This window comes from Balaenoptera acutorostrata, chromosome 7 (genome assembly GCF_949987535.1).
Source record: "Balaenoptera acutorostrata chromosome 7, mBalAcu1.1, whole genome shotgun sequence".
In the NCBI taxonomy this organism is placed as follows: domain Eukaryota; kingdom Metazoa; phylum Chordata; class Mammalia; order Artiodactyla; family Balaenopteridae; genus Balaenoptera; species Balaenoptera acutorostrata.
Genome location: NC_080070.1, coordinates 53,853,141 through 53,871,688, shown reverse-complemented (window position 1 = coordinate 53,871,688; position 18,548 = coordinate 53,853,141). Strand labels below are relative to the sequence as shown.

General features: G+C 38.1%; 1 protein-coding gene across 17 annotated transcripts in view; it reads right to left on the bottom strand.

The window, feature by feature from the left end:
• ADAM22 (ADAM metallopeptidase domain 22) overlaps positions 1-18,548 on the bottom strand; it is a 235,815-nt gene that overhangs the window by 70,187 nt on the left and 147,080 nt on the right. For all 17 annotated transcript variants that reach the window (XM_057550145.1, XM_057550144.1, XM_028163814.2 and 14 more), the window contains exons 5-8: positions 13,549-13,631; positions 9,191-9,254; positions 7,066-7,135; positions 2,685-2,755 (exon numbers count right to left, since the gene is read on the bottom strand). In XM_057550145.1, coding sequence (XP_057406128.1) covers positions 2,685-2,755; positions 7,066-7,135; positions 9,191-9,254; positions 13,549-13,631 — 288 coding nt within the window. The remainder of the gene's footprint in view (positions 1-2,684; positions 2,756-7,065; positions 7,136-9,190; positions 9,255-13,548; positions 13,632-18,548) is intronic.

The window sequence follows — 18,548 nt, the reverse complement described above, 5'->3', positions numbered from 1 at the left end:
ATACTTCAATAAAGCTGAAACAAAATTTTTTAATTAAAAAAATTTTAAATATGGGAGAAATAAACAAAACAAAATTTCCCCTTTTATTTATTTAGCATTTTTTTCATTTTCATCAATTTACTTAGTTTTTGAGTGAGTAATAAATTCGCATGGTTCAAAAATTAAAGAATTATGAAAAGGTATAGGATGAAAGTTCTCCTCTCACCTCTGTCCCCCATCTACCAATTGTTACGCCTTCCCCCACAATGGGTACAGCACAGTTACTGGTTTCTTCCAGAAATATTTATGCATATAAAATCTAATATGAGATATATTTTATTTTGTACTTCCATTTATCTCCTTCTCTTTTGCATCAGGCTATTTTCATTTAACGGTATATTGTGGAGATTATAACAAATGGTTTAAGCTCCTGAGAATCTCTGCGAGTTCTACATAGGGAGTGGAATGATTGACACTTTTACTATATAATCTCCAGATCAGGCTTTGAGACACGCCCCTTCCGCTGATAGGGTTCAGAGGATGTCCCAAGTGATATATAGGAGCTCTGTTAGGATAGTTTGGAGAGCTCTCAGGCAGTCTTTGGTTACCCAGTGCAGCTATATCTGTCTGTCCAACCACAGATTTTCTCCACCTTCAAAATCATGACCAATGACTGGTACTGTCAAGAGCCACAACGGCAGCCACTTCCTTTGGTTCTCTGCAGTTAGTCTACAGCCCAATCTTTAACAAGATCTGCAAAATTAACTTTTTCCTTTGTGCCATACTTTGACACACATTTATTTTTTCAATAAACCTTTTTATTCACTTGCCCAAGGGCCATTTTTGTCATAAGGGTATACAATCAAACCTAAAAAAATACATGAATGTTTGAGTATTGTACTTAAACTAAAATATTTCTGCCACATGGATTTTGTTTCATTGCTAATGCACTCCCAAATTCTAAAAAACTTTACTTTTCAAAATCCCTTAAAACATCAAATTCATAGGAAATAATAGACTATAATTCTGGTTTTGGAAACCGAAAAATAACGTAAACTGCATCCACTGACAAGAGTTTTTTTAATGGATTTTTTACAGATGTAATACTAAAATAAAATTTATATCAGTTATTAGAAATCAAATTCACAAATGTATAAACAATAAAACATTTCTAGAAAGAAAAAAAAAAAGGATGTTGTTAGGATGATAGTATTTGCTTTGTTAATTGTGGTAGAGACCTGAGCCTTTCTAACAAGTAGACTTATAACAAGTCTCAGTATTTTCTTAGTGTCAGAGAGTTGCCATATTGGCCACACGGTTTTATAACACCTCACCTCCAGGGTCCACAGCTTTCTCATAAAGAGAAATCAAGGGTTTGTCTGCTTAGCAAATGACTGGATGTTGCAGATGTTTATGAAGAACTTCAAGGATCATGTCAAAAGAAAATTATCCCATTCTCTTGGTTCTTAAGTCATGAAAGTAAATACTGATTCAAATTAAATCCTGACGGCAATTACTTTTATCTATTTAACTGGGCCTCAATATATGTGTACATTCACAAAATATATAGAGCTCATAGTAGTAATTCATGGGACACAACAGCTTCTGAGAGGCAGTATGTAATGCATACATGGTTATAAGCACTGCTCTGAGACCAGACTTCTAGGTCAGAATCCCAGCTCCACCAATGGGTAACCCAATGTAACCCTGGGCAAGCTTCTTAAGCCTCTTATGCTTCAATGTCTTTACCAGTAAATTAGTGATAATATTAATAATAATTCTCTCCTCAAAAGATTGTTATGAGGATTAAATATGTTAATACAATTGCACATGGTGAGTACTCAATAAAATTTAGGAATTATCATTCATATTAGAAATCTGTATGTAAACACATTTTATTTCATACTTATTAAACATATATTAAAAAGAAGATATCTCATTGCTTCAACGGCTTTATCTTACTAGAGATCTATTTCTCTCATCCTATTTTTATGCCATACACACACACTCATACCAACCACCACCACAACTGTGATACTATCTTAATTCTGATGACCAGAGTTCTTATTTTGTCTAAACTATTTACCAGCTCTATGATTCTGGGCAAGTCATTTGCACATTTCAGAGACATCATTTTTTTCTTTTGCTGTGAAAGGGGAATAATAGCACCTACTTCATGTGGTTTAAAGCACTGTGCGAACTGTTGTTATTATTAAGTTCAATATCCTTTGAACATTCGTAAAGCAGACATTCGAATTTTATATCCTAGACTCCAAAGTATTGATAGCTCAAGTGTGAAAATACCATTTTGTGGCTTCAAAACCTGATGGAGTCACTCTTAAGGGGGTACCTTTAAGGGGATAAATACAAGGACACGTACCACCCAAGTAGACTCCATGATGTGGTGTACACCCAGGCAAGGAAAGAGGCCTATGGTAGAAAGAACCTGAAATGCCACAGCAGGGCCCTCATAATCCATCTGTATGATGAATGACCATATTACCACCACTATGAGTGCTTTTGAGTCTATGAAATAATATGGCCCCAACTCCACTGCTCCTACGAATGTGTCACCCTTCTTGTTTACCACACTACAGCAAAAGCCTGAACTAATTCTTATCTCTCACAGACTTCATGTAGATTAAATGGATTGGCAGTTGCCAAATGTTTTTAAAACATCATGACATATACCTGTGAATACATACCTGTCGTTTACTCTGTTTTGGTCTTGGCTTCAAAATAAATTTTGGTGGAGTGATGTTTACTTGTTGGAATTCTAAAAGGAAATAAAAATAAATTAAATTTAACTTAGTGCATTTGCCAGGTTTCTTTCACGAAGGCTAATCAAAGTTTTACTAGCCCTTCTTAGTATAAATTATATAACTGTACTTTAATCATCAGTGAGTATTATAATTACTATTTATAAATTACAGAATTATAGCTAATTATGAATTTTATAACATATAATATTGTGCTTAATGAAAATATAGAACATTGGTCTAAGTAACTGCATTCATATTAATACTAAATAAATATACCACAAAGGGATACAATTCAAAACAAATCTCAAACATTATTCCTGTTCTAATTTATCTCAAATTTTTTCTCAAAATTCTCCTATAAATACCATCACATTTTTATGGGGAATTGTCTGAATAGCCACTTGACCTTCACTTCCACCACTGACCTTCACTAAAGAATGACACACCAAATGTTGGTGAAGATGTGCAGCAGTTAGAACTCTCATATAATGCTGATGAGAGTATAAAATGGTATCACCACTTTGGGAAAAGGTTCTGCAATTTCTCCTCCAACAGTAGTTCTTAAATTGTGATCCTTGGACCAGTGGCATCAGCATTACCTGGGAACTTGGAAATGCAATTTCTCATAACCCACCCAAGGTATACTTAATCAAAAGCTGTAGAAATTAGTGCAGCCACTATGGAATACATTATGAAGGTTCCTGAAAGAATTTAAAAGAGAAATACCATATGATCCAGCAATCTCAATTCTGGGTATATAGCCAAAGGAATTTAAATCAGGATCTCAAAGAAATATCTGTACTCCCATGTTCACTGCAGCATTATTAACAACAGTCAAGATACAGAGGCAACCTAAATGTCCATCAGTGGATGAGTGGATAAAGAAAATATGATATATACATACAATGGAATATTATTCAGCCTTAATAAAGGAAATCCTGCCATTTGCGACAACATAGATGAACCTAGAGGACATTTTGTTAAGTGAAATAAGCTAGACACAGAAGGACAAATACTATAGGATACCACTTATATGAGGGATCTAAAATAGTCAAACTCAGAGAAACAGAGATTAGAATGGTAGTTGCCAGGGGCTGCGGGGAGGGGGATATAAGGAGTTATTAGTCAAAGTGCACAAAGTTTCAGTTATACAAGATGAGTAAGTCCTAGAGATCTATTGTACAGCTTAGTGCATATAGTTAACGATACTGTATTGTATAGTTAAAAATTTGCTAAGAGGTTAGATTTTATGTTAAGTGTTTTTATCATCATCATAAATAAAGAGGGCTGGAGGAAACTTTTGGAATGGATGGATATGTTTATGGCAGAGATTGTGATGATGATTTCATGGGTGTGTATTTATCTCCAAACTCATCAAGTTGTATACAGTAAACATATAAAGCTTTTTGTATGTCAATTATACCATAATAAAGCAGCTGAAAAAAAAAAAAACAACAACCCTAAAGATGAGGCCAGCAATCTGTGTTGACCAAGCCCTCCAGGTGATTCTGATGCATGCTGAAGTTTGAGAACAATGGTATACAGTTAAACATATACCTACCTTATGACCCAGTGATTTCACTCCCAGGTATTTGATAGAGAAATGTAGACGTGTGTCCACAAAAAAGATTTGGACAAGAATTTTCATAGTTGTTATAGTCATAATAGCCAAAAACTGGAAACAATCCAAATGTCCATCGACGGAAGAGATAAAAAATTGTGGTATATTCATACAATAAGAACATACTCAATAATATAAAAGAAAGAACAATTGCTACCCTCAACAACATAGATCTCAGGCATGTGCTAAGCAAAACAAACTGAACATGATGCGTAATTCCATTTGTATGAAGAGCTACAACAGGAGAAACTAATCTATGGTGAAAAAGTCAGAAAAGGGACTGCAGAAGTGGTGGCACTGACAGGGAACAGACACAAAGGAAGTTACTGGGGTAATAGAAATGCTCTATATCTCACCAGGGGAGTATATGGGTGTCAAAACTCAGCAAACAGTACACTAGTTTCACGTATTTCATCATAGTAATTTTCTATTGCAGTACAATTGACATACAATATCATATTAATTTCAGGTGTACATCACAGTGATTTGATATTTATTGAATGTATATAGTTTGAAATGGTTTTAGGTAAGTCTAGTTACCATCTGTCTCCATACAAAGTTATTACATATTATTGACTACATTCCCTATGCTTTACATTACATCCCCATGACGTATTTATTTTATAACTGGAAGTTTGTACCTCATCACCCTCTTTACCTATTTCACCTGGCCCCCATTCCCATCTGCTCTGGCAATCACCCAACTGTTCTCTGTATCTATGAGTCTATTTCCGTTCTGTTTGCTTAGTTTGGTTTTCATTGTAGTGATTTTTAAAACACTGAGTGCTAAGTGGTCAGTGTTTAAATAAATAAGCTTTTCTCAAAATGTGTTCTTAGGAATACTAGTCCTGAGAGATGTGTCAGATGAAACAAAACGTTCCACAGTCAAACAAGTTTGGGGAGCACCTGATCATATTTCTATCTCTGGCAAATACATAATGCATAGCAAAAAAAAAAAAAAGACATAATATAATCCGAAACTCAGTGACACTTTATTAAATCTAAAATAAAAAAGCTTACTTTTGAGCTTATATCACAAATATTGCAGTTTTAACATTTGTCTATTTTTTGTTTCCTTCTCATTTGTCATAGTAAATCTAAATATCTTGAGAGACAAATGACACTCAAAATTGACATTGTAAACTGCTGATAAGAAAAGAAAACCAGGAACAAACTGAGACAGACTTGAGTTTTCAAAGAATATGTTCAAAACTCATTTTAATAACAGCAAAACTGCTGAGTCACTTCCAAAGTTTCTGTTGTAAAGAAACCCTGAACAAAGTTTTTAAAAAAGTATAAGATTGTATCATGGCAAGCCTACAATAAAGTCCTTAGGGGGGACTCTTTAGTTATTCCCTTAAATATTAATTAATGTTTATTGTTTCCAGTAATGCCTATAAGATTGTAACTTTGTTCTCAGGCAGCTAACCATGATTTATTTTCTTCCCATAATAGGGATTATAAAAAGTTTCATAGATAACGAAGGAACAGTCTAAAGTGTCCATGTAAAGTAAAAGCAGCTAGCTATATGCTCATTTGCAGATTTTTCCAAATAGTGAATTCTATAAAACAGGATCTTCTATTTCTTTGGCAGCAGGAGAGAAGGGGTGAGTTCTGTTTCTCTTCAGGGTAACCGCAGAAGGTCAAGGAGTTACAAATTTGTTTCAGAGAGGAAGGAACATTAGAAAACACTTATTTCATTTTCCAATGAGAAGACAATGCAGCCTTTAAGTCATTTTCCTAAGTAGTAGTTTAGGGTTTGCTTTAGTCTAGTAATTTTTCCATTTGCCCTTGTGCCTCTCTCCCAGGGTACATTCTCGTAATGCCATAATCCAAACCCCCATTCAGCCCCTTACTAGCTGTGGGACCCTAGAAAAAACAAACTAGCTGAGCTTCTGTTTCTTCATCTATAAAATAGGAATGATAATATTGACCTCACAGAGCTGTTGCAAAGATTAAAAAGAGTTTAAAACTTAGAATGTACTATGGCCATAGTCAGGGCTCACTAAATAGGGGAGGAAGCATCTCCACATCAGATATTCAAAGTGTGCCCTATCTTTAGAAGGAGAACATGAATGAGTCTAGCATAGCCAAAGATAAATGCACTCTGCATAATCATTGCTCCACTAACGAGGCCAAAGCATGAGTACTCTGCCTTTCTTTCCAAGAGAAGACATGGATGCAACTCTCATATCAAATCTATAAATAGATGGACCCATAAACACACATGGGAAGGAAGACCAATTTCACAAACAGCACATCATAATGATAAATGTTAATCTACAATAGTTCTTTCTTAAAATGCTGGGGCAAAAAGAGATGAGGAAACAACAAACAGGAAAATAATTAAGGGTTCATCTCTATGTTTACAAACTCAGTATTTCACCAAGAATGAATTTTATATATTCTATGTATGCAGACCAATTTTTGCTTTAACATTATTTCTCCTGTAATACCTTACTTTGAGTCTTATAATTTTAAAAAGTTTTCCTTCATCATGTTCAAGGTATATCTTTCCAAACTCATCCACTATAAACATGAGGTAGGTTTGCATTTTATTCTCTCTCTTGATGTCACTTGACTTTCTAAAACTGTTATGAGCAGTCACAGGCTGATGATATTCCACATATAATTAGCTCTAAAGCATTAAAATGAATTACTAAAGTTGTCTTTTTTTTTAAAATCAGTATAAGAAGATCATACCAGATGGAAGATCATCCAAGGGAAATTCAAACAGTCTGGATTTGTAAACCGAATGAAAACGGAAATCCTCCTGAAACAACACAAACAAGAGAGATGAGGCATGAACAACCAGATATCTCCAGGCTCAGGCAATCATAGCTGGAGGAGCTTAGACCTTAAAAGAACCGTTGCTTGACTACGCATTCTCTTGGGTTTGGAAAGGCGAAGAGCCATTGCACAACCCCTCCAGCTCACTCTTGTATTCTCCCAGCACCAGAGTGACAGCCCATTAAAAGCAAGACGCCTTCACAGACAGAGAAGCCAAAGCCTGCAGTAATCAAAAAGAAATGAATGGACCTATTCCCCCAAAGAGAAGCAAGACGTCTGGGAAAATGGGTTAATGTTTTTTGCGACTGGTTCCTTTCCACGGAGGCCTGCCCCCTTTTAGAGCCTGACAGCTTTGTTAGGCACACTGCAGAGCTAACAGTCTGCCTGTACTGGGAAGCAGGATGACTGGAACAAGCAGAATGCCCAGAGCAGACCCTGCCTCAAAATTCAAGTGTCACATAAACTTCTGTGAAAAACCAACAGATAAAAAGCCATGTTTCATCTAAGAAAACTTAATGAACATTCAAATAACTTCATCTGGCTTCCTTCAATTACCAAAAAAAGAATGTCATAAATAGTCAAGTTTCATGATACTACTTTTTAAAAAAAATCACACTGTCGGGCTTCCCTAGTGGCGCAGTGGTTAGGAATCTGCCTGCCAATGCAGGGGACGCGGGTTCGAGCCCTGGTCCGGGGAGATCCCACATGCCGCGGAGCAGCTAAGTCCACGCACCACAACTATTGAGCCTGCACTCTAGAGCCCGCAAGCCACAACTACTGAAGCCCATGCGCCTAGAGCCCGTGCTCTGCAACAAGAAGCCACCACAATGAGAAGCCTGCGCACCACAACGAAGAGTAGCCCCCGCTCACTGCAACTAGAGAAAGCCCGCACACAGCAACGAAGACCCAACACAGCCAAAAATAAATAAATAAATTTATTTAAAAACAAAAAAAAATCACACTGTCAAGCAAAGTGACAGGACAGCTTTCAGTGGGTTCCCAGAAAATAACACACAAAACAGCTAGTTTCCCACACAACATTGTTTATGAGTGGCAAAACAATGTGTGTTTCTTGAAATTATTTGCCTCTCTAAGTGTTTGATCAGTGTTCCATGATACACGGAAGAATATCTGTGTGTACAGAGCTAGGATGGAAGTGCATTATGTTTCTCTGTAGCCAGTAATAGTAACCCTTTTCTAATTTGTGAAAAATGAATGTTTCAACTAAAGTGAGAGAGAGAATTGAGAAAACCCAGATTTCTCTAAACTTCATCACCACGGGGCCTTAAAGATAATGGGCAATAGAGAAAAATCTGGAATCTAGAAAAGAAAAAGCGTGGAAAATCACATTATCTGTGGATTCGATCTGTTATGAACTGACTATGTGTCTTCCAAAATTCATGTTTAAGCCCTAAACTCCTAATGTGATTATATTGGGAGACAGGGCCTGTGAGGATGCAATAAAGGTTAACAGAGGTCACAAGAGTGAGGTCCTAATCTGATAAGGCTTGTGCCCTTATAAGAAGAGGAAAAGACACCAGACCTCACACTCTCTCTCTGTCATGTGAGGACACAGTGAGAAGGTGGCTGTCTGCACCCCAGGGAGAGAGCCCTCAATGGTCACTGACCCTGCTGGCACCTTGATCTTGGACTTCCAGTCCCCAGAACTGTGCGAAAATAAATTTCTGTGGTTTAAGCCACCCAGTATTTTATAACGATAGCCTGAGCAGATTAAGACAGACCACAGCACATTATGGTGGAGATAGAAATGAAGGCTTCAGAACACCTCAGAAGGAAAGTATTTCCAACTGAATGGAAGAGTAATAGGCAGATTTTTTTGGAAAAGATCACTGTGATTTTGCCTTATTCACTATTTAATTTAAATATATATGTGTATATATTATATATATATATATGTATACATATATTCCTGACCCTAAAATATGAAAATAAAGCAAAATAGAGAGAAAAAAAGAGGGAAAAAAAGCTCCCAGCATCAACATTTACATTTGCCACAGCAAACAGAAGGAGCACTTACTTGGGAGGTGTCATTTCCTTCTGGCTCGATGAGATAGGTGTGGTTCCCATCATAGAACATCCCACTGCCAAGGACAAGAAAATAGTTAGGCCTGGCAATTGACTCTTGCCTCAGAACAAGATCATTTTAAAGTCAGCAGCAGCCGGAGGGCCAGTTTGCTTCTCAATGCCCACTTCCCAGTCCCACCCATCACACGGGGTGCACATCACATAGCACACCCCCCACACACACATACCACCCACACCACACATCATACACACTCACACACACCACACACACCACACACACCACACATCATACACACTCACACATACCACCCATACCACACACACACACATACACCACACACACCACTCATACTACACACACACCACCCACACACCATACCACACACACACACCATATACCATACATTACACACCACAACCCCACACATATACACACCACATACCACAGACACACACACAACACACACACCCCACTCCACGTATCTCACACACACACACACACACATCATATACATTTAATAAGATGAAAAAAGCTGCAGGAAGAGCAGAATAAGGCGGGCACAAGGCAGCAGGATGCAGGGAACAGGGCGCAAATCTGAAGTTCAGTTTTGGACCTCATTGGCTAGAGATGACTATCAGCCAATTGAGAAATCCTCTGGAGGGCATGTTAAGCTACATATGGCCTCGACTCCCACTCAGAAAGATCCGATAGCCACCCCATTTAGAGGAATGTGGTTTTTCTACCAAGATCAGGTCCCTTCTGATACTGAAGGAACTTGTGTTACCACTCAGGTGTCTGAGGGGGGTGAAGCTGTGATCTTCTGCAGTCACTTTTCAGTGTTAGGTGGAAATGACTGCATTATACCCAAGCTGCTAACCATAGAATAGTATGTGTCTTTCATTGATCGCTTAGTGAAATCGGCTGGTTTCCTGAGCTATAATTATAATGGCCATCAGCTCTGTGTCTATCCAAATTCATTCACTCCTGCAGTAACATCTTCCACATGTCCTCTACTTTCATATACCCTTAGAACTGCCCTTTTCACATCTGTAATGTTTTCAACCCAAAGTGCACTTTCTGAATTTGGATGACATTGCATTTGGAATTTAAAGATAAACAAGACGCAGACTGTAAGATATTACTGACAATATATGCCTAAGGAATCAGTGAGGGGAGCATTTTCAGAACAGTAGACCAAATATGGCAGTGAACATTCTGCTGATAACAGGCCAGACCCAACCAGAAAACTGTACAAAACCATCACCCTTTGCCAAAGTTCACATGGCTACACTGATTAAGTAGCAAGCAGATTGTTTTGTTTAAACAGTATTGGGTGCTATTTCCTCTTGAATTAAGTTAGTATCCAATGCAAAAATCAGTTATTTTTTTATTGGATTTAAACATCATGATACATGGTATAAACAAAGCAGATTCTGACACCATCCATGAAGATTCTGGTTCCCTAAATGAATTATTATTATTTTTTTGGCCCCAGGGCATGTGGAGCTTCCTGGACTAGGGATCGAACCCATGCCCCCTGCACTGGAAGTGTGGAGTCTTAACCACTGGACCACCAGGGAAGTCCTGGTTCCCTAAATGAAAATATGCCATTTTTGATTCTTTAACAATTAAAAAGCATGTGTGTTTCATTTACTTTGAGGATTGAAAGCTTTCTGTTACATTTATATAAATTCAAAATAGTATACTGAGTCCATCACAGAGTTTATAATTGATAAAATCCTATAGCTAGGACCAAGTCATTACCGGCCAATTGATTGAGCTAAAATTTTTAAAGGCTGCACCAAAACAAGATTTTGAAAGGAAATAGTCATTCTTACAAATTGCCACAAGAGGGCAATAAACTTACATTTGATTCCATTCTTTAATGTTCCCATAGTTACAGGATTTTGTCAAAACATCAGACCTACCAGGACCAAAATATTGCCCATCAGTCCTTTGAATTTGAAGAAAAATGTGCTCCTGCAGGTTCTTTATGGAAAAGATATGAGTTTGATTATTTTACCCTTTATGTTCTTTAATGGAATTCAGTAAATCAAGAAAAATGAAAAATCTCAACATGTACTTGGTCATTTATAGAAGATGAGTCATGGATGAAATAATATATCTCATATCTAAATCACTGCAATTGAGACAACATAAATTATTTAATACTTAGAAATAGCTCCCCCAAATATTTCTGTCAGCAATGCTTGTTCAGAAGGTAAAATCAAGATGAAAAGCAATAATTAATAAATAACAAAAAGGAACAAGAGTGCATTTTATTCAACATGCTCATAAAAGTCTAAGAACACCAAAATACACTTGTACACAATCCTGACAGTGTCCCTACACACGGTGGGTTTTCTGTTTGTTTCTTCTTGTTTAGTCTTAAATGAAAAAGTTTCTAAAGGGAGAAATAAATTTTACTTAGTTACAACAACAGAAGCCGGCTCTGAGTTCAACTCCTCATCTAGTCACTAAAACGTCCTTAAAGTTCCCTTTCCATCCTTAGAACTGTGTAGGATTAGTAGCTGTTGGTCTGAGGGTCTCAGGTCTGTTAGGGTCCTTAGAAGGCAGTAATACCTTCTCTCTGATTCTCACACTATTGTGTCCATTTGGAAAACTGGGGGGTGGGGGAGGGGAGGGGCAGGGAGGAATTGGAACATGCACTGGGGAAGACACTTGACACTGTGACTTTGGACTGAGATTTTAAGAGGAAGAGAGAGGAAGGAAAAAGCCTAGAACAGACATTTGCTGTCACAAAAGTCGGCAGGCCCAAGTGTACTATTCCTGGCTGACAGCTGTGCTCATCTTGAGATCAGAGATGACAATTTTACTGCTGAAGGGGATATCGACGTTTCTTTTTCCAGATTAAGAACACGGAGGCTCTCAGATATTAGGAACGGATTCCATGTTTGTAAAAAATGTCTCCTTATTCAAAGAATTTATTTAAAATTAGTAAAATGGTCCTTTAGAAAAAAACAATAAGCAAATGGAGGCCCACCCTGCTCTCAGGCACGTGACCTCCTTTCTCTGGCTATTTATCGGATCCCTGTGTTCTCTCCTGCCTGCCTCTCACGTACCTACTGACCAGAGGCACCACTTAAGCAGACTGGCTAGACTTCCCAGCCTGTCCCATTAGGTCTCTTTCCTCACTTTCTCTGGACCTGTCAGTCCAACCCCTCTCCTGGAAGATTCTATCAAAGCCTGTTCCAGGGCCCACTCCATCTTCTGCAGGTGACATCTCTCTGGAGCCCTCAGGGATGACCTCATTCTTCAGTGCCCACCCTCAGCTTGCATTTTTCTCAGTTTTTTTCTCTCTCAAAGAAAACAAGTATACCTACCACATTCCATAGCACGAAGCTGGGCTAGATTTAGCTTCCCCACTAGACTGGGAGCTCTTGCGGGCAGGGCTCACGTTCTAATCCCCTTAATATTCCAAGTGGCTGGCACACACCAGGTGCTCAATAACTGTTGGTTAGATGAAAAACCCACGTCTCTAACTTGGTAACAGACAGGAAGTATTTTAAAGCTTCCAAACAAAAATTTCACAAAACTAAAGTGCTAGCTGGTTCTGGGCCCCAAAAAGTAACAAGGAGCTTGGATGATTTAGTCTAAGTAGAATGCTGAGGGCTGACACACTATCTTTATAAGGGGTCACAAGACAAGTAAGAGACAGACAGCCACCTGGGTATCACCATCATCGACAGGATGGAGGAAGCTGATCTATTTCCACAGTAAACATCATCAATCCTACTTTGATAGTGAAGGTTATGTAAAAGGAAGCGAGGCCCTGAGGAAGGATGAACTTCGTTTACCATAGAGATTTCTGAGAACAAATGGACCCTCCCACGAGTTTGCTGTGAGTTAGGTGGGATTCTGGCTGAATAAAGGGCTAAAACACATGAGCTCTTGAGGTCACCTGCAGCCCTTGTCTTTGTGCAAGGAGTCAGGAGTCTCCACCTCCTGAAATCTCTATTATTCCATACAAATGTAAAAATGAACATCAAGGAGTAGGAGGGGTAGAACGGGTACCAAGGGGCTAAACACCCACGGAAACAGAGAACAAAGTTACCCAAACCACTCCTGTCTCCATCTGGATGAAACTAGAAAAATGTTTCAAACATCACTAAGGATGCATACTATAATCATAGAGCCCCTGGTTTCTGCATCTCTAATTTAACAATCTGCTTGGTTTATAAACCACAAAGGAGAAAAAGATTTGATCCACTACTGATTTAAAATTAGTTCTTGATATAAAATAGAGATTTTGACCACGGTGCATTAAAAATAAAGAAAATAAGTGATTGAAAAAAAATGGATGATACAAAAAATTTGGGGACACTCACTGAAGTCCATGGCATGTTGACAATGCCACAAATGAGGCAGGGTTTCCTCGGATGCGGCCCTGGTAGTAACAGTGCTCTCCTCCCTGAAAGCAGAAATAAAGAACATAAGCCTTTGCCACCACAAAGAGAATCTGCCACATCGTTTCACAGGGTTCTGCCCACACTGCACCTCCATGTGCAAAGCTCTGTACAATGTTTCACTATCCAGGCTAGTATTATCAAACCATTTCTAACAGAATTATTCATAAACACTCCCAGCGAGCTGACTCCAAATCAAAAGACAGGGAAATAAAAGTTGACTTAACTTTCCTTTTATGTAGGTGATGATAGACGGAACAAAGAAACAGACTCTGAAATACATATGTGGCCCCCAGCACCAGGAAAAGTTCAATCAGCGATTTCCCCAGTCCTGAGAAACTCAACCTTGAGTAGCAACAAAATGATGTGCTTTCCCATAAAGTGAAGTAAAATGAATATAAATCATCTGAGAGTCACTAAATTAAATTGATGGAGAAAAATGCCTATTTTTACAGTTATCAAAACTTGACAAGTTTACACTAGTCTTTTCTCCAACCAGGAATGGCTTTACTGGTAAGCAGTCTAGGGTAGGGTTTGAAATTGAGAAGTTTCTTCTAGAAGTGAGCCAAAGTAACGAAATTCCACTAAGAGACTCATTTCTTTGGATTAAATGTTCCTGGAAAAGGTAACAGGGTAGAGCCTCTGGCATCTCAAGGTGGTACCCCAGTCGTTAGATGCTTGCTACTCAGACTGCGGTCTAGAAAACAGCAGCAATGGCATCACCAGAAGCACGTCAGAAATGCAGAATCCCAGGGCCCACCCCCGACCTATTGGACCAGAATCAGCATTTTAACAAGGTACCTAGGTGATTCATATGCACATTTAAGTTTGAGAAGTACTGGTCTAAAGGACCTTTCCCATTCCCCCACTAATCTCCCATTTCCTCAGAAGCTGAAAGCTTCTAATTCAACTGACTCACTGATATGTGAAAGAGCAATGTGGGAAGGACTGAAGGAATGGGTGCTTTAAAGGGGCAAATGTTACCTACTTCACAGTCTGGCTTAAGGACTAACCCCACTTAAAATACTCAGTGCTTGACAAGGGCAGGGGAGAGAACAGGAAGACATAATGATGGAACAAGGTTGAAGACATTTTCTTCACCGGAATTCCAAGGAAGGCAGCCTGGCCTGAGCCTGCTGTTCCTCAGGAGATAACCCCACAGGACAGGGTGAAGCTCAGCTTTGCTGAGGGAGCAGAGAGCAGGCAAAATGGCATGCAGCACAAGTCCTGACACGCTGACACCTCCACACTCCCAAGGGAGTCACTGAGCATCACGAACTGAGGACTGGGGTTGGATCGGATGGAGGATAAGATAGGGAGGTCCTTCACGTGTAATTCTGACAGGCAATGGAACCCAGAAGGCCATAGACTTAAGGGGAGAAACAAAGCCAGTCCCTGACTTCCGGGGTAGGGTTGGTTTGGATGTTAACAGTGTGAGCTATTAGCTCCTTCACTTACTAGCCGTGTAATCTCAAGCAAATCACAGAGCCTCCCTGTGTAATAATCTCATAGGGTTGTTCAGAGGATTAAAGAGCTAACATGCATAAAGGGCTTAGAATAACACATGGCACTTGGTACACACTCAATAAACGTTTGCTACCATTATGATTACTGTGTGTCACCTATTGTCCTACTCAGTTTACTCACACAATCTCCTTAAATCCTCACATCGCTTCTACAAAGAAATACTGTCGTCTCTATTTCACATAGGAGGTCACAATCTCTGAGACTCAAGGCTGTCCACCTGGGAAGTTGCCAAGTAGGGGTGCAAACTTTGTGTGAATGTGTGATTGCGAGGCCTGTGTCCTTCCCCCTACATTACTTATGAGTTGGACCTAGAACCTGTGAGTTATGCAATGAAAGCTTCCCCAGGCTGTTTTTGTTTGTTTGTTTGTTTTTAATTTTTGGAGTAAAGCTGGGGGGTAAATTTAACAGAACTTAAAATTCCCTCTGTTGGGCTGTTGGATTGGTGAACTATCCAAAAGATTAGTGGAGGAGAGGTTACTATGTTTCAAATGACCTTGATTTCCTGGACACATCTGATTGGACCAATCAAAACTCTAGCATTTGATTGGCCAGACACAAAAAGCCAAAGGTCAATGGGGTGACCTGGAAAGACAGAGCAGCATTTCTTTAAATTGGACACAGACTAAATAACCCAATCAGATCCCTCTCAGAGGTCTAAAACTCACAGTGAAGAGTAGGTAGAAAGATAGTAGAAACAAAGAGAAACAGAAACCAGGAAGATAATCACAAGAATTATGGTGTCAGGTTAGGGAACAATGGAAGCTGACAAGTCATTGTATGTGGGGAAAATACATCAGAGGTACAGGCATATAAGACATGTTTTATAAATTACTAAAGTTTTCTTTAAAATACCAACTTTGGAAACATGTTATGTTCAATCATAAAAAAGGACAAAGAATTCATGTTTTGAAACAATCCATTACATAGGGGCTAAATAGATGATTAGAAAATAGAAAACAATCTTTCACTAATTTCTGATTCTGAAAAATAGGAGTCAATCCAAAAACAGCATATGATCATGGTCCGTCTGCACAAAAGCCTAACACTGCAAATGAAGTGAAGAGCTCAATATGGTTGAATCATTATCAAATGTTTCCATGACACTTCAAGAGAAGCATAAACACCAGGGAGGGAAATCTCCTCAATTTAGACTATTACAATTCAAATCTTGAGGCTCTCAACTGGCATTATATGTAATTCTTCTAAATAATGGTGGAAATTAATTTTTGTGTTGTAACTTTTTTTTCAGGACTTATTCGTCATAAATCAACAATTATTTCAACTTAGAACTAAAGTAGACTGTTTTTTTTCCTTTGACATGCCTGGAAATATTTCTTAGTCCAGAATAGAGGCCTTAATGTTGAAGGGCTTCTTTAATTTATATAAATCTATAGTTAAATTATTAAAATAAATAGACAAAATAAATTTAATAGATTTTTTTGCTTTTAAATAAGTATTTTCACACATTATTTTTAAAATAATAAATACTTATGGCAAAAATCCTAAGAATTCAGGCGGTACATGGTAAAGAGTGAAAATATCCCCTTCCTACACATTGTCCAGGCTGCAGTTGCTTCCTAAAAGGTAAGCATTTTTGACAGATTTTGTGTACCACATCAGGAGTCGTCTATGCATATTTAAGGAAATGTGTATATACATAAATATACATATATCCTTTTCAGTGCATAAATGAGTTTGCACTACCCATACTGTTCTGCCACTTGATTTTTTTCCTTAAGGTAACCTTAACATCAACCTCATTCTTTCAATGATGGCAGAATATTCTATCACAGGGGTGAACCACAATTCATTTAAACAATCCTGTACAAATGGACATTTAGGTTATTGCAACAAACATTCTTTCATATATTTCTGTGCACTTCTGTCAGTATATATGTAGGATAGATTACCAGATGTGTAGGTCAAAGAATATGTGCGTTAAAAATTTTAGTGGATAGTTTAAAAGACAAATATAATTGTATTTCTTTACACATATCTGTTTTAAAAGATGCATGGCATTTTAAAATAATAAAATGCATTTTATTAAAAATTACATATTTTAATAAAGACTACCACTTAAACCAACTTTCTCAAATCTTATCAATAATAAAGATTCTCCATATCTTCACATGACTTTCTTAAGGAATGAGATGCTTTATGGAAGTAGGTATTATAGAAAATAACCTAAGACAGATGTTGTAGGAAAAGAAAAAAGCCAGCACATCCCAACAGAGTTTAGCTCTTTATCCAACTGCCAGTCATGGCTTTATTCCTTATTGTCTCTTTTGTTCCAGAAATAAATCCATTGTCCTTGAAACTTTCTTCATACTCGTTGATTTAATAACACAGTCATAACAGTACAGATGTTTATTTTTAGCTAATTAGGTAGTTGTAGCTAAAAAAATTACCCACCTCTATAAAAATGAACTATATGATAATTCACATGTCATACTGGTTTATCTTCCCTGGGGAAAAAAGCTTACTGAAATTTAATTCTAGGGAAGTCGAAATAATCATTTATTTGAAAAATTCAAACACAAACCACATTTTTATTAAGCATCCAGAACTCAAAAGAAAAGCAGAATTTATTACAAATATGATGAGATGATAATGCAAAGGAAGTTACACAGCCTGGGTTATAAAACTATGAAAACCCAATAAAAGAAACTAATTAGAGCACAGCTGCAAGGCCATGGTCATTTGCTCTCCATCCAGACCCTCAAAGGAAACTACAACTTTATCAGCTCCAAGATGGACTAGGGCCACCTCTTCCAAAAAGCCTTCTCAGATTCCCTCCTCCTCATAAAATTAACCTTGCTAACCCTTCTTTCTCTGAATTTTCATATTTTATCTCCTTCTATCTGCATTCTTGTTTCTGTCCCATGCCCCCACTAAACTATGGTCTCCTTTCAGGGAAGCACAGGTGCCTGATCTATATTTACATCCCCAAGTGTGCTGTTGGGGGGAGAGCCTCCCAGAATCTCAGCTTCCTCATCAATCAAATGGGGAAAATAACAACCCACACTGCCTCACAAAAGAATGCAGTGGAATCCATGAGATACAAAGTCAAGTCCACTGTAAACTGCTATATAATTGGGTGCAGTCAGGCGATATTTACTCAATGAGGGATTCTATATGTCCCTCTAGCTATGATTCTCATACTTTATTTGTTAAGACTAACAAATTGTTAAATTCAGGGCATTAGCTAATTAATAATGCAGATTACTGTGTCTCTCGCCCAGAGAGTCTGTTTAGGCAGCTCTGAGGTTAGACCCAAGAATCTGCATTTTAACAAATATCCCATGTTTTTCTTACTCGAAGAATACACTAGAGCAGTGGTCCTCAACCTTGGCTGCCTATCAGAAACACCTTGGGGAGCTTTCAAAATCCCAATG